The sequence below is a fragment of the Gigantopelta aegis genome, chromosome 6, assembly GCF_016097555.1.
Source record: "Gigantopelta aegis isolate Gae_Host chromosome 6, Gae_host_genome, whole genome shotgun sequence".
Lineage (NCBI taxonomy): Eukaryota > Metazoa > Mollusca > Gastropoda > Neomphalida > Peltospiridae > Gigantopelta > Gigantopelta aegis.
In genome coordinates, this window is record NC_054704.1 from 57,883,906 (window position 1) to 57,900,503 (window position 16,598).

General features: G+C 34.4%; 1 protein-coding gene across 1 annotated transcript; it reads left to right on the forward strand.

Annotated features, from left to right (window-relative positions):
• Window positions 1–238: 238 nt before the first annotated feature.
• Window positions 239–12,411, forward strand: LOC121376355 (calcium and integrin-binding protein 1-like). The gene is made up of 7 exons (XM_041504203.1): window positions 239–372; window positions 3,755–3,789; window positions 4,914–5,013; window positions 8,512–8,659; window positions 9,916–10,028; window positions 11,076–11,164; window positions 11,847–12,411. The coding sequence occupies exons 1-7, from the start codon at window positions 322–324 to the stop codon at window positions 11,866–11,868; spliced, it is 558 nt and encodes a 185-aa protein (XP_041360137.1). The 5' UTR covers window positions 239–321; the 3' UTR covers window positions 11,869–12,411.
• Window positions 12,412–16,598: the final 4,187 nt, after the last annotated feature.

Genomic DNA, 16,598 nt, shown 5'->3' on the forward strand with positions numbered 1-16,598 from the left:
GAATGAGGACCAATCTATGACTACAAAATATGAAATAATTCTACGAAATACAAATACATAATTAAAATACCCATTTATAATTAACTAGCAAATCTATGAAAAATATCAAACATATCAATGACTACAATGCTATCTGTACATTGAACATGCTTTTTCTTAAACAAATTTTTAATAAGAAGTGGTGTGCATAAATCCTAAATTGCCAAATGCAATTATGTTTTTATATTATCTCACAAACGTCATAACGGGTGATGTTTTGGGTTTCTGTTTGGGTAGAAGTGTCACCAACATTGAGCAATATTCAACAATATTTTTTTTAAAATGGGAAGTTCACAGAGTGCTTTTACGGAACAAGAACTTGAAGACTACCAAGTAAAATATAAAAATATATGAATACTATACAGTAAAGGATTTGTTTACGATTTTATTTTTCAGGTTGTTCCTAACTACGTTATGCTTCCATCTCCATTCAGTAGACAGTTCGTTCCCTCGTGCACGGATCGCGCAATCATCATCCGATTTGTTTTTCTTTTCGTGTCATTCATTTGTGAGGTTTTTCTTATAGTTCTATGACATTTTCATCAACAATAAAATTCAGACAAGTATCGTCAACCGACTCAACGTCCCTAACTGCGTTATACTTCCAACTCTGTTCATTTTGTTTTCTCATGCACGGTTTGAGCAATTAACATCTGATTTATTGTTGTCTGCTTGTCATTAATTTGTGAGGTTTTTCTTCACAGTTCTAGAACATTTTTATAAACAATACATTTCAGACAAGTAAGTTACTAAGTAAGTATCTAAATACAAAACTTTACAAACTCCTAAAACTATTAATTTTATTAAGTGGTTTTTGTTTATTCCTTAAAGGGACAGTCAACTCGAACAAGAGCCTTATGTGTTGGAAAGATGCATACCCGGACCACCAACACATACTGACACTTTAACAAATGAAAAACGCATAATTTTAGAGTTAATAAAAAAACATGATTATTCCTGCTAACTCGGGGCAGACATTTTGTTTTGTTTTTGTGACGTCCAGTGGTATAGCTTGGGTCGAAGTGACGTCAGCTCCGTTCAACTCCTTTATGCACAGTGTAAGCAAACGCACTAATTTACGACAAGGCGCTTCGCTTTCATCAACCTGACTTGTAAAACAACATAAATGACTTGATAGTATAATAAACTATTTAACTAAATATATTTCAATTTGCATCAATAGAACGAAATAGAGTTATAGTATTTTTCTCTTTTAAAAAATCAAAAAAAAAAGGAGCATATTATTAGGTCTATTGGTAGGGTACGTTGGAGCAAAAACGACCACTAACGTTACCCAAGTGATAATTTTCTTTTCTTTAGGATTACGTAATTGGTCAGTTTTTTTTATTTTGGATGGGAAAGTCTATTTAATCAAGGGTTTTACAGAATTACTTACAGTAATAAAGCAGGACGGTTGATAATGTTCATTACGATTTGAGGGGTGTCCGCACGGTTATCACACAGTACCCTGTGATCTTAACCTTTAGACTACTGGATTAATTTTTAACAAAAACCACGTTGAGTGGGTACAAGTTTATAATTTTTACTCACATATATTCACTTAAATCTTTTATAAATACATGAAATAAAGTTCATATATGAATCGGTAAGTATTATTTTCGTGTCCTTTTTAGTAATTTTTATTATTTTAGATCGGCTAATGGTGATTAGAATTAGGCAAAAAATCGAAAAAGTTGCGTTTACTTACGGGCATTTGTGGCCAACTGTCCAGTATTTATGTCCATTATTCCCGATAACAGTGGTTTTCTGACCAGAATTTTTTTTTAAACCCGAACTAAGATTCATATTGAAATATTTGGTAATTTTCGTTGTTGGTAAAACTATCAAATTTATTATCAAATTAGCTGTCACAATCAGCTATCGATCCCTGAAAATGACCGCGACGTGCCGCCATTGTTGTCAAGCGAAAATACTTGCCGAAAACCACTTTATGAACTAAAAATTTCAAGGTATTTTCAATTGAAAAAAACAAAACAAAAACCACCATTTTGAAAAAAAATCTTTTTTCTTTAATTATATTTCCGTTTCCGGTGAGTGTCGTGTGCAAAACGGTGGGAAATATGAATTGGGGAATGCACTGTATACAGTGTACAGTATATCGACTGGCGTGACGTCGGGCGAGATATCTCGCCAGGTTAATAAAAGAGGCACGTCTTTTTAGTGTCTAGACACAGTGTCTGGGGATCGTCTAAATATACACCTGCCAATCAGGAACCACAGGTACAGGCCACGGAAAGAAAAGACCAATTAACCAAGAAAACACTCCCAATTATTATTTCAGTATGTGGGTTAATTTATGTACAAAACATAATACAGTTATTTCAACACTTTGACAGTGGTGGTTTATTTTGTATTGAAAAATAATATATACTTGTTGCTGGCTTACTGGGATGGATATTATTACAGAACATTGCGATGCATCCACAAAAATCAGGTATGTTTTGTTTCTTCAGTTCGAAGACTAATTCTTGATGTGACACGTTAGGTATTACGTAACCACCAGCTCGCCAGAAGGCATATTTACTGGGATGGTACAAAAATGCTGTGCCCGTTATATGTAATAGCCATCACATTTAACCGTTTTATTAATTAACTATACGATTATACTTGTTGATATTAAGCAATAATGTGCATTATATATCGTTGATTATGCATACCAGGCTAAATGCCTTAATTGTCCCTTCCTTTAAAATTACCAATATGAGGTCCATATGACTCATAGAAATTGATTTAAAATGGTCCATATGACTCATAGAAATTGATTTAAAATAGAGGAAGATGAATTAACACTTGGTGCTTGTCACATTAGCTTACAGTTTTAACTGGCATACTTGTACTATTTGTGGAAAGTATCGTGAATAAATCGAAACGTGAACCAAATATCGAAAATGAAATCAAAAATAAGAAAATCAAATCGTGCCAACCCTAACACCAACCCTCATCCATAGTCAATAATGCTGTCTGCTATGCAATGAATGATATTGTAAATTTATACTTCATTGCATTGTCCAACAAAACTATACTTGATTATTCTATTGTTAATCTGCCCAACAAAAATAATTTCATTTGTCTTATTTCTCATTTTATTTTGGTACAGTTTTATAAGTTCACAAGATTTATATTTTGACAGTGCAGGTTTTGAGCTGTTGTTCAACTAATTGCCAAATGCAAATTAAAATTGAATTTAAATATATTTCATTGTTAATTTGCCAAAAGGCCAATTTAAAAAATTGCAAGCCCTACTTCTGTGTAACTGAATTTTGACCAGAAAATAAATGAATGCTGTTTAAAAAAAAAATCACTTTATAATAGTAGGGTTAGGTATATTTTATGACTGAAATATGTTGCTTCAGGATCCAGAATTGGGGGGACATGCATGCATGCATGCGTGCACGAGCACACACACACACACACACACACACACACACACACACACACACACACACACACGAGACAGACAAAAATAAAAGAGCAAACAGTATTTCAAAATGTGTTTTTATCCAAATAAATTTTGACTCCTAACTTATTTTCTTGACTCCCATTTTTCAGTTGTGGGAGTCAAGTGTGGCTGTTTGGCTAATTAAAACTTTAATTTGGCTACCAATTTTCTGACTTAATGTCATCAGATTACTAATAATTTTGGGGTCCTGTTTAAAACGTGATAGTGAACAATTTTTATTTTATTTTTTTGCAGACTTTGACATATTTGACAAAGAAAGAAATTTTGCAGTAAGTATTTTAAATGCTGTGTATTGTTTTCTGTTCATAAATTACATAATAAGCCTGAAATCTACATTGTACTTGTTTGCCAAAACATTATACCTTGATCTGAATACTGATTGGTAAGATGGCATCCTGGACTAATTAATGTTTGATATGTTTATAATTATTAACCTTAGGTCACCAAGTAATGTGGATACATGGTGATAATTTTTACCACGATGGGGAAGGGACTACATATTCAGTGTACAGAATGTAAAAATTTAAAAAACTGTCGAATACCATTTGTGCATCACTCATGCAAATTTAGTTTTGCATAACCAGTTTTTGGTGTATGCATTCAATTTGGGGCATCATTTATATGTACATAACAAAGGAAATCAGTTACCCAAAGTTTCATTTCTCAGAGGCCTGGTTATTTTTCGTGCTGGGGTGTCGTTAAACATTCATTCATTCAGAAGCCCTGGTGTACATCAAACAGGTTGAGCTATGATTGCTATGGTTTCATTAGCTAAAGCACAATCACATTGTTTTTGATATCTTATAGCTACAGAGTGTTCATTAGTAGGTGGGAAAAGACATCTTTTTTTTTTAACATTACAAACATGAATGGTGAACCCGCATTACTTTCATTTCAGTGTGGGACTACTTGACACACTTGCTATTAGTTAAGCTATCTCGGTATCATCTGAGCCCAGGGTCAAGGGAACCTGCAGTATATACTCTCTATTACTGGGTAATCATACACTCAGGAGACACACCAATAATGGCGAAGAGCCTGAAACTTGGTGTATGTGGTCTTACACCTCCCCTTTGAGCCTAGTGATACAATCACTCTGGGTTGGAACCTGTAATGGAATGAAAAATCCCCCATTGCCTCAGGTGGGATACAAACCCAGTGCCTACCATCCTCAAATCTGATGACATAACCACTACACCACGAAGACCAGTGCTGTTGTTAATGTTATCACTGCCTTCTTTTCATGCTTACAGTTGTACAGATCACTATGCTCAGTAAATAAGGCCATCTACTTTTGTCAAACAGCCCCTTTCTTTTAAAGATAATGATGAGTTGTAAATGCTTATAATAAAACCTCCACTGTTATGTTAAATTATTGTTCTTCATCTTTTAGTGTTTTCAAGCGATTCTCTGCCCTTTCCCCAGATGTGGTGTCAAAGAACAAAAATGTCAAACTTGAAAAAGACGTTGTACTTAAACTTCCAGAACTTGAGGTAAGTATTTAATATTTTCTCGAACACAATATTGCTCATAAATTATGTACACTGCAGGGCATATAGAATACTGTAGCCTAACATAGTGTTTTTTACCATCAGGCAGTCAAAATTCCACACCTACCATTTATATATGAGTATTATGACTGGAAATTGGCCTGTGTCTTTGAATAAGCCCATATCTCCTATTTGACAACATTTAAGAAATTACGCCTTTATTTGTAAATAATCCCCTTATCACAGTAAATAAAACAAAAATGCAAGTTTTCTCAATTTATTTAAAAGGTCATACTTCCTGTAGGAACACTGTAGCAAACAATTAAGCCCCAGTTACAATTTCTGGATCGTGCGATTGGTGGCGATTTGGCAGAGATACGACCAATCGGCAATGTTTGCGAAGATCTCCATAGCGGTCACATGCTGCGATTGCTTTTAAGACTGGTGGTAGGTCATCGTACGATTGGTGGCACGCTTGGTCGTGCGATCACCAACGATTGGAGAAGATTGATCGCAAGATCAGTCGTAGGTAATCGTGCGACTAGTCGCATGATCAGTCGTGTCTACCTGCGACCACTCGCACGATCAGTCGTGTATACCTACAACCAGTTACACGACTGATCGCATGCAGTCGCAGCCAGTCGTGTGATCGGTCGCAGGTCATTCAATCAAATATAAAAGGCTCTCAATCGTTCATCAGGATCAGTACCAGGGACGCACCTAGTACTGGCGCCGACGTCTCTCTATGCGCTGGTTTCTTCTTTGGAGAAGTACAGCTGCGGCTACAGCACCCAGCTGTTGTTGCTGTTCCATCTGGAGCCGGACCGACATAAGTTCGAGTCTTCCTGGTGGCATAACGATATTCCCTCTTCGGGTGTCGTAGTGGAGAGTGACCTGAATCCCCAGAAGCGCTCCATATATACTGGTTTCAGGCAGCTAAAGACAGGTGGTACCACCAATTGTAAGGTCGTGCAACCAGTCGGGTCAGGTCGTGACTGGTCGCACTACCGATTGTGAGGAAGTACCACAGGTGGCACCACCAATTGTCAGGTGGCACGACCAATCGTGCGACTGTGGGACCCGCAATCATCCACGACTGGTGGTACGACCATGTAAGACCTGTCTGCAACCTCTTACGATTTGGAATCGCAGGTCAGAAGTTTTGAACATGACCATCGACCTTGCTGCGACTGATTTTGCTGTGGCGATCACCCACGACCTCTGCGACCAGTCGCACGCTCTTTGTACGATTTGCCCACGATTGCAACATTTTTCAGTCGTAACCTGGTTGCAAGCCCGGTGTGACTGGGCCTTTAAGCACAAATGTATAATAACATCTTATTACCACCAGTGAGATTTAGCAATCTAACCATATATAATATTGTTTTCAGTTTCATGCCTGCAGTGTCTCTTTGATCTACCCAAGCCCAAGTCTGAACTAAAACCAATGTCTATTTCTACACCTTTGTTGAAGGCCACTTTTAATGCTAATTAGGCAAATACGTTATTTTCAGTTGCAATGACCTAGATTGACAACTATAACTGGAGAGTGTAAGCTATGAGAGTCCCCTCCCCCTCCCCCTTCCACACCCACACACACATGTGTGTCTTTATCAGAAAAAGTTTGTGTCGGGGGGGGGGGGGGGGGGGGAAAGCATGTATACACAAATGCCAGTTTGTTGTTAATTGCTGTTGAAAGTCTAATTTTGGATGTAAATAAACAGCAGTGGTAAATAATTGTAACATAGATTGTTTTGATAATTAAATACTATTTAAAAATATATATATATATGTGTGTGTGTGTGTGTATGTGTGTATATATATTGTGACAAAATCCCCACATCGTTGTTACGCGACTGTGGTGATATACCTGGTGTTGTGTGATTCATGTCGAGCAGTGGCCACTGTAACTTATAAACTCATTCCCTAATATTTGTACTCTTTATTCTGTATTATTTGTCTATTTCCTGTACTATATATCTTTAATCTGTATCTGTTTCCTGTACATTACTTCTCTAATCTGTATTCTGTATCTCTTTCCTGCACATTACCTCTCTACACTAATCTGTATTTCTTTCCTGTACTATATCTCTTTAATCTGTATCTCCTTCCTGCACATTACCTCTCTACACTAATCTATATTTTTTCCCTATACTATATCTCTTTAATCTGTTTACTTACAGTGGCCTTAATTCACAACACAGGTTGTCAACAGAAAATAATTTAATAAATTTGAGAAATGTATATTCTCAAATTGGTAGATGGGAGGCACACAAAGTGCAAGATAAATAAAGAGTAATTATTACAGTAACTGTCCTGTAATATGAAGTAATTAAATGAAAGAAGAACAAAGTCAGGTAGAGTTAAACTCAAGAAATGTATTCTTGTAAATAATTAATAATATTAACAACAGCAGTATAATAGTCAGAATATATAGCCTATATATTAACTACACAAAACACATCATTTTAGTATTTAGAATTAAATTGTGATTTCATTAATAAACTTAATGCCAACTGTCATGATGTCGCACTTTTTATACCCCATACCAACGCCTTATTTAGGCAAAAAGGGTCAGATAAAAATAGGAATATTCCATATACGGTAAAAAAGGTCATGTTATAAATAGCGCATACTATATAACATAAATAATGTCAAGTTAAAAATAGCACTAAGTCGTAATGCTGGAAATTAGTAATTAATAAATACAGCAAACTAATATTTAAGGCAACCACTATTTTTCTAATAACTACTGTACACTAGCATATTTAAATAATATCCTAAATTATCTGAACAATAGTCCGTTTACAACCTAATTAATATAGCAAAAGGCTGAAAATCATTCATATGTAAAGTTCAAACATGGCGGCTTCCATGCAAATAAAATTGTGCTATTTTCACAGCTTCGACTGGCTAGAAATGGTAAACACGATAACACGATAACGACAGGTAGTGACTGATACATCATTTGGTTACATAAAAATTCTATACTATTTCTTAAATAGTAAGAGTAATAATGACAAAGAATATTTTAATATTTCCTTGAAAAACAATCTCTGAGCCACTAGTCTGCGGTCCGTCAAATAACCGTGAAGGCCTGTAATGGGAACTTTGTCATCAAACAACAACATTAATAATTACTAAATGTCCACATTTTGTTAAAATATATATATATATTAATAAGAAATGGAACACTGTAATTAATAGATGTGGTACTAAAAAACTATTTCAATTTTTTTTCCTGGTTCATTTAATTATTATTTATTTTTATTTATTGTTTATGTATTTATTTATTTTTAACTAACCTGGTCCCTTGTCTAGGAATAAGCCCACCTCGTGCTAAACTCATAGTGAGTTGTCTTGTCCCCCTAGGCTTATTTCTGGTCAAATACGGTATTACTGAAATAACACTTTAAGTTTGTAACAAAATGATAATTACACAAATATTATCTTTTTGTTTTTGCCTGAAACAAATCAAATACAGTTTCTTGAACTTGCTAGGTGAACCCATTTCGAGAGAGAATCTGTGAGGTGTTTTCTTCTGCTGGAGATGGTGGTCTGACCTTTGAGGATTTTTTAGACATGATGTCGGTATTCAGTGACCAAGCACCCAAGAACGTCAAAGTGGAATATGCATTTAGAATTTATGGTGAGTACTAACACTATTTAAGAAAGCTTTTCAGTTATTTTTATAAGAAACAAAATTATAAATTACAAACCAATTAACACAAGTCTTCCAGATTGTGTTGTTGTCATTACAAAATAGTCTTTATATGGCAGTTTATTACTGATATGAGGAATCTATTAATGAGTTTTTGTATATCTCACCAGAAGTTGTATATCTGATTGGTTAACAGTGAACCAAGACCATTTTGACCATTTTGGTTGTACAGGCTAGATCACATTATACGACATGACTCAACTGGATGGTCACGTCATGATCCACGACCTGTTCACACTATACTATTTCCATCGTCTGCGAACGAACATGTTCAGTTGTGTCAAATGCCATCTTGCTAACTAAAAAAACCTACTCACGGATGTAATAGAACAATGTATTGATGTACAGTCATGGTAAAACTTTGTGATCACCAAATCGGTTGGTACAGTTCTTTCACTGATTGGCCTTAACTTAGGGATGTATTGGGATGTTAAACTTGTCCTTTTGAAATGATTTCATATGTGTACCCACTTGATATTGACGATTTGTTAATGTGATGTCACGTGTCGACTCCCTAAACACGGAAGATCCCTAGTATCCATAAACTGTCAAAAACATCTCCGCAGACACTGCATAGTGTTCTGATGAACACCAATTAACACCAAAATTACTAACAACAACATTTGTGCCATTCTAACCTCAATCAAACCCATCGTTCGAAGAAGTTCATTTTCTTGGAGGCGTGGCATCACACTGACGACGATCAAATACCACCAAAAGTATTTTTCTGAGTGATGAGAATCCATACAGTAGTTTTAGAGTTCAAAGATAAGTAAAATGATGTCAAACAGGAGTACATGATCAAGAATGCAATCACAAAGCATGAATAGCTCATGCAATTGACAGGACACCACTTAAATATCGAAGGGAGTGGTTACACGTTCATTTACTCATTTTTTCATGAACAGATTTCAAGTAAATTATATTCTATATAGAGAATAACTGGTTACTGTCTTAAGATATCGGCTTTATTTTGCGAAGGTTAGAATGGCGAATGCAGCGATGCTCTGCCGATAAAACTGATCAAACATCATAATATACATTTCATTTGCAAACTGTATTTTATCACAAACCTTACATTTAGTTCTGTTATATACACAAGTTGCAGCAGTGTATCATTTAAACAGTTTTGTACAATCAGAAAACCTAAAGTTAACAAGGCTGATTTTTGCTTTTTGTTGAAGATTTTGACAGTGATGACATGCTGTCGAGCAATGACCTAAAGAAAGTGGTTGAGAAGCTGACTGGCAGCCAGCAGAAACTGGATGATGAAGACATGCAGCAGCTCATTGATAATGTATGATGATGTGTGCACTGTTAAACCTTAACGCTATTTGTCGGAGTGCAGGGCTCAAACTTAACAATGACACCAATGGCAATTGCTGTCTAAGCGATATGAATTGCCATAGGTTAGGGACTTTACCAATGACAGATTTTTGCCTCCGGATAAAAGTTATTGTCTTTGGTTGAAGGGGTAGTTTTTGTTTTTATATTTGTTGCAAACTTTACTGGTTTAAAATTTCTTTGGGTGAGCCAAAATGGCAGTGGCAAAAACATCTCAAAATGGCCGAACATTACAAATTCTTAAGTTGAATTGGGGCATAGTTTACATGGTTTGCTTATTGATAATGTATGTAGTTTACTCTGTTACACCTTCACGCTGTTAGTGGGTGTAGCTTGGTTGGTTGCTCATTGTTGATGTATGTTGTTACACCTTCATGCTGTTAGTGGGAGTGGGATGTAGCTTGGTTGCTCATTGATAATGTATGTTGTTACACCTTCACACTGTTAGTGGGTGTGGGGTGTAGGTTGGTTGCTCATTGATGATGTATGTTGTTATACTGTTACACCTTCACACTGTTAGTGGGAGTGGGGAGCAGCTTGTTGCTCATTGATGATGTATGTTGTTACACTGTTACACCTTCATGCTGTTAGTGGGAGTGGGGTGTAGCTTGTTGCTCATTGATGATGTATGTTGTTACACTGTTACACCTTCACACTGTCTATTTGATTAATTTCACTATAGAGGAAGCAACATGAAAATAATCAGGGTTATCTCATTAAAGCAAGACAATACCAGTCCATAAAACCAAAATGGCATCAATAGCATCGCTTTCTTACTACCGTATATATGTATTACAATTTTATTTATTTTTAAACAGAATATTTTTTTAATTCACACAAAAATTTTAATTTTTTTTTATTTCTAAAAACACTTACTTTTTTCTTAAGTCAGACCAAAGTGAAATTATTTACAAAAAACATTTTTACAAAAGGATGGGACAGACTAGAAAAGTACCTGATGGATATCAATATGTAATTATTACTATTTTGTTCTTGTTAGATTTTAAGTGAAGCAGATCTGGATGATGATGAATCCTTGTCGTTTGCAGAATTTGAGCATGTTATCTCAAAAGCTCCTGATTTTGTCAAGTGAGTATATCTTGGTAATAGTCATCACAGAAGAATTTTCAGCAAGAATCTTTCAATTTTTTTAAATATCATTATTAGCGATGTGATTAGTGATTAATCAAATTTGGTCAAACATTGATCAGTTTCACCATTTGACCAGATAATTGAATATATGATTCATCATTGAATACAATGCTGAGTTCATTCCTTTCTAATCCCTTGGTTCATGTTACACCTATATTACATACAGAAATGAATTGATTAATATTTGATCATTGATTGCTTTGTGTAATCATAAAATTCTATCCCATTCCCACTACTAATGATGATTTGAACATAAGAGTTATTTGTGGGATACATTTGGGGCATTTTTGTGTGAATTAAAAAAATATTCTGTTTAGAAATAAATAAAATGCCCCATTCACTTGTATTCCACGTTTTCAAACAGTATGTAACAACTGCAAAATATTCCATCTTGTCATCAGATTCTGTTTGACAAAAAACTTTAATACCAAGCATCTTGTTGTCTTCAATATGTTGCATGTTGTTCATTGTTTTTTTAAAATCCATCTTCAATTTTCAAGAAAATAATTATATATTTTGAGCTTATTACAGCATTACACATTTAATTTTTATTCGTCTCCATAAGAGATTTTTAATTTGATAAATTTTGACTGAATTTTGTTTTTCTTTTTTCTGACAGTTCATTCCGGATCCGACTTTGAGAGCATCAGCAGAGATTGAAAAACAATATTACAAACTATTTCCTTTTATAAACTTTTATAATATGGTTTATTCATTACATATATCAAGAATAGCAGGTGGTTTTAGAACAAAGAAATGCATATTTGGGTTTGACACAATCAGATATATTTTTAAATATTAAATATATAAAACTAATTCCTTGGTGTGCATGTAACCTCCTGCTAATGTATTATGTTAGTTTATGTTTACTTTAACACAACTAACTCATGACAATTCACCCAGAATTACTTTTATCCAAATCATATACTGTCAATTAGGGAATGTTAAGAGAACATAACATTTTAGCTAATTTAGCAAGGCCATCAAAAATACTATTTCATGACACTAAATATAAAGGGACATTCAAAGAAAAACTTCTGAATGTATGTTTTGTCAGTGATTAAAGGGACAAACCCTAGTTTTTAAACACTACAGCATATTTTACACTGTTAGAGCCATTTATGATCACTGAAATCAAACATTACTTATATTTTATTGTTTAGATTATCCATTCCCGTAGAACCGAATTGTTTCTGGTCGTCCTGTTACCGTTATTTCTAATATCACAAAATGCATTTTTCATATTTTTAAAAAAGCACGTGTCGGAGAAGTAGCGGTTATTGATTCAAGTTCACAGACTCTTGTTTCACTCTGTTGTAACTTTATCCAAGTGTGTTACAGGTTTGTAGATTAACTAAAGTTAGTGTCCATTTTTACGAGTTGAAAATAGGGTCTGCACCTTTAACTGAACAAACAACAATGGTTATACATGCTTTAAACTAACTACTAAGAATAGCAGACAACAATAGTTAACAAACACATTACTGCAAGTTTTTACTAAATTTAAGCTGCATAACATAAAAATAGATCCAAATAATTATTTCAGCCGATCCAACAAGTTGAAGTTTATGTTTTTTAGTGTCTGATACACAGACCTCCCTAAAGTTCTATGTCGCTAATATGTCACTTATTTGGATTTTGCTACATTTTAAGATCACTAATATAGTATGATTTACCGTACATCTTCCTTTTTTGGTCTTCTTCAATATTTGGACCGAGGAAAAGTGGAACTGGCATACACACATTTTTTCAGTTTTTATCAGTTTATTTTTAACTAGTTTTTATTGCTAGGACTAAAAATTGGTGGCAGGGAGTCATCCTCTTAACTGTGAATCATTACATTTATAGGCTATTACATTTAATTATGTACATTTATTACAAACAAGCCAAAAGTAGTAACTTAGTAAGATACATGTAACTCATTGAGGAAATACAATAAAGCCTTAGAATCCAATAATTCGATTTATCAGATATAGGACATAAGTGGATCACTAGTTGTGACTGGAGACAAATGTAAATTTACTTACAAAATGACAATCAAGTTACCTTTCCACTCATGGAAGTCTTTGATAAATAATTATGTGTACAACTATGCTTACACGTTTTTCAGAAATGTATATAGTTACTAATACTTGAGATTGTGTTCTGACCAGTATGTACTCACTCTTACAGTAAATTATAATCTGATAACTATCAGTATATTGAAATCTGTCTTCATATGCTTAACATTTAGCCATTATTGCTGATAGATTATAGAATTCAACATTGTCATGAAAGTTTATGAACTGTTATTTCCAGTCATCTCCTCATCGGTGTTTTGATCAATGTACATGTCTTACAATGGCATACTTGTGATTGAATGATTTGTTTTTCTAACAACATTCCTATATTATATTCATATATTTTTATATGTACTCACACACACATATACATATATACATATATTTAGTATTGTCACTTGGCATGAATGATCCAGCAATTGGTCATGGTGGAATACATTCCCAGTTATTAGTCTCATAAAAATTACATATTGCAAATCATTGGGGTTTTTTCCTAAAAATATTAAAGAGTGAAACAAACATTAGAGCTAACATTTACCTATTTTTCTAACTTTCAACACAAACACCTCCACTGCTAATGATAAGTGAACACATATACACCACATTAATCTACAAGGTTTGCTTGTCCGAATAGTATACAATATGATGTGATAAATAACAAATACAGCACTAAATAGAACAGATTACTGACAGAAACCATTTGATTTTCAAAACCCCACTATCTTGTAGGATTGGCGATATGTCATTATTCTAGTTCCTCATTGTTCCTGTATAATACATGGTGAAATTAAATATTTTAATTTTAGAGAGATAATACATTCTATCCATCATTTTTTAGAAACATTACAATGGCATTGACAGTTTCTACTTCATTTTCTCTTCTACACTGCAGAAAAAAGGTAGAATATTGAAGAGGACTCCGTCCATAATTATGTCCGTCCACATGAAATAGTTTTGTTTTCACAGCTGAGTAAAGCAATTCTACCAATACCGTTTGTTTTAAACACATTTTTTATTACTCATGGTTATAAATATTAGAACAAAAGTATCAAATATAAGCACATTTAGAACCTAATTGTGGTACAAGACATAAAACGTTTTAAATTTTAATTTGCCTTTAAATGGTACAAAACCTGCAAACTTGTAATACTTTTTGACAGCTATGACATGTTAAACGTAATTTACACAGCCACTCATAGTTAGTTAATGACAATAACATACACTTTAGACTACATTGCAGTTGGTTGACGAATAGCGCTTGCTATGATATAAGGGATCACTTGTATATGTTTGTGCAATCTTTTTGGCATTTATTAAGATTCCTTTTTTTCATTCTGCATCTTAGTCCTTTGATCAGTTGTTTGTCTATTATACTGCGACTTATCTGTGTCTTAATCCAAATTCTTTTATTGAGTCATTGTCAAAACAGTTACTGTATTGACATAAAGAACTGCAAACATAAATTCTGCAAGCAAGAATTAAATCTGAATGCTGTTACAACGCTTATTTGACAGTCCTCCAAAGACAACTACAAAACATTCTCTACAATTTAATTAAACATGGAATACTCTACCCCATCCCACCCCACATTAATGGAGACGGTAACGGTTACTTTTAATAATGACTTGTTGGTTGTATTTGTACATACTTTGCTTTTGTTTGTTACTGATGTATTTTTGGGTTGATTGCTGGTAGATCGTCCTATGGTTATAAATAATAATATATTATGTAAATAAATCATCTAGTTTTTAAATGTGCAGTAGTTCTGTTGTTATTTAAACACTAATTGCGAAGTTCCCACCCTTGCTACATCTCTCATGTCTCGTCACAGAGTCGGACTAAAGTCAAGCTCAACAGGGTCTTCTTTCCCTGGCAATTCTGCCAAGCCTGTTCCCTTGGCTATGGTTTCACTGTATGGTAGAGAGGGACAGTGGGAATCTCATTAATTCATTCATGCACGTCACTAATTAGACGACGAGGCATTTGGCTACCATGATGGCATCATGTTAACTGTTGTCTGTGAATATCATTGTAATCACTAGCCTTTGTTTTATGCAGTGGATTTTTTGAACAAAATACAGGACAATTTTTCTGGTTAAATACTGCCAAGCTTTTTGATAATCAGCCTTTTTGTTAAATTTCACGTTTTGTTATTTTTCATAACAGTTTGATTGCTGTTGTTCATACATTGCCATTTTAATAATATAGAATTCTTTTCACATTGCATCAAATATACTGAACATTTATTTTTTATTTTTATTTGGAATAGTTCAGTTATCACAAAACATTCTACAGGGTGTATACTACCAAATCAAATCCCATAGACGACAATAGTAACATATGTGGCTAAAACTCCTACCTGCAACGTATCAACCGACATAAACGCCACGGATATAAATACTACCACCCCTTACACTTAAAGTGAATCAGAAAAAAATGGGGGTCAAGCTGCTCGTTTCTGAGATAACGGGTAGCGTCTATATGACTACCCTAATTTCGCACAAAATTCGAGTACTTTTTTTTACAGGTACCCCATACATGTTTCAAGCACAAGGCTACTTGACACATTGGTACTAGATGAAATAAAATTGCAATTTTTTTTTACCCAGATGAAACTATTATTTTTTACAACCAACCACATTTATAACCAATCACAGGACTTGTGGTGTTCACTTCTCTATCAAAAGTTCGGTGCACCTCGCACTTTGACCCAGCCGGAAGTTATTTGGTTTAGTACTACCTATAGTTGTCCCACAAAACATAAAATACCAAATAAAAAGGGAATAATTGAACACTGTTTTCTTACTGTCAGCAGGGCCGTTGAATCTGAGAGCCAATGAATTTCTGGCTCTGATCGGAGAGGTATACAAGACTTCATTAACACCACTGCTTTATTAGTCCCCCACCAGGCCAACCGGAGGGGATAATAGCTTTCATCTTCATCCTGCTGACCGTCTGTCCCACAAAGTATTCAACACTATTTTTCACCCATGCCTCTAGATATTTAGCTGAAATCTGGTTGGTAGCTATATCATGTAGTTAAAGATCAAGTTTGACGTCGGTGTGAATTTACAAATTTTTCAGTTACATCCAAAATTTGTCTTCCAATTTTTTTTTTTGGCAATGCCTCAAAATAAGATGAGCTGAAATTTTGTGTATAGTTTTGTCATTAATGTTACAGTAATCCAGATACCGACTCCAAACCCCGAGAGTGCTCCGCAAGGCTCAATGGGTAGGTGTAAATCACTTGCACCGACCAGTGATCCATAACTGGTTCAACAAAGGCCATGGGTTGTGCTATCCTGCCTGTG

Bases quoted from the DNA above. Each gene is read 5' to 3' on its own strand.
- LOC121376355 (XM_041504203.1), top strand. From the start codon at position 322: ATGGGAAGTTCACAGAGTGCTTTTACGGAACAAGAACTTGAAGACTAC. The intron at 373-3,754 runs GTAAAATATAAA...ATTTTTTTGCAG, and splicing joins AAGAACTTGAAGACTACCAA to ACTTTGACATATTTGACAAA. The intron at 5,014-8,511 runs GTAAGTATTTAA...TGAACTTGCTAG, and splicing joins TTAAACTTCCAGAACTTGAG to GTGAACCCATTTCGAGAGAG.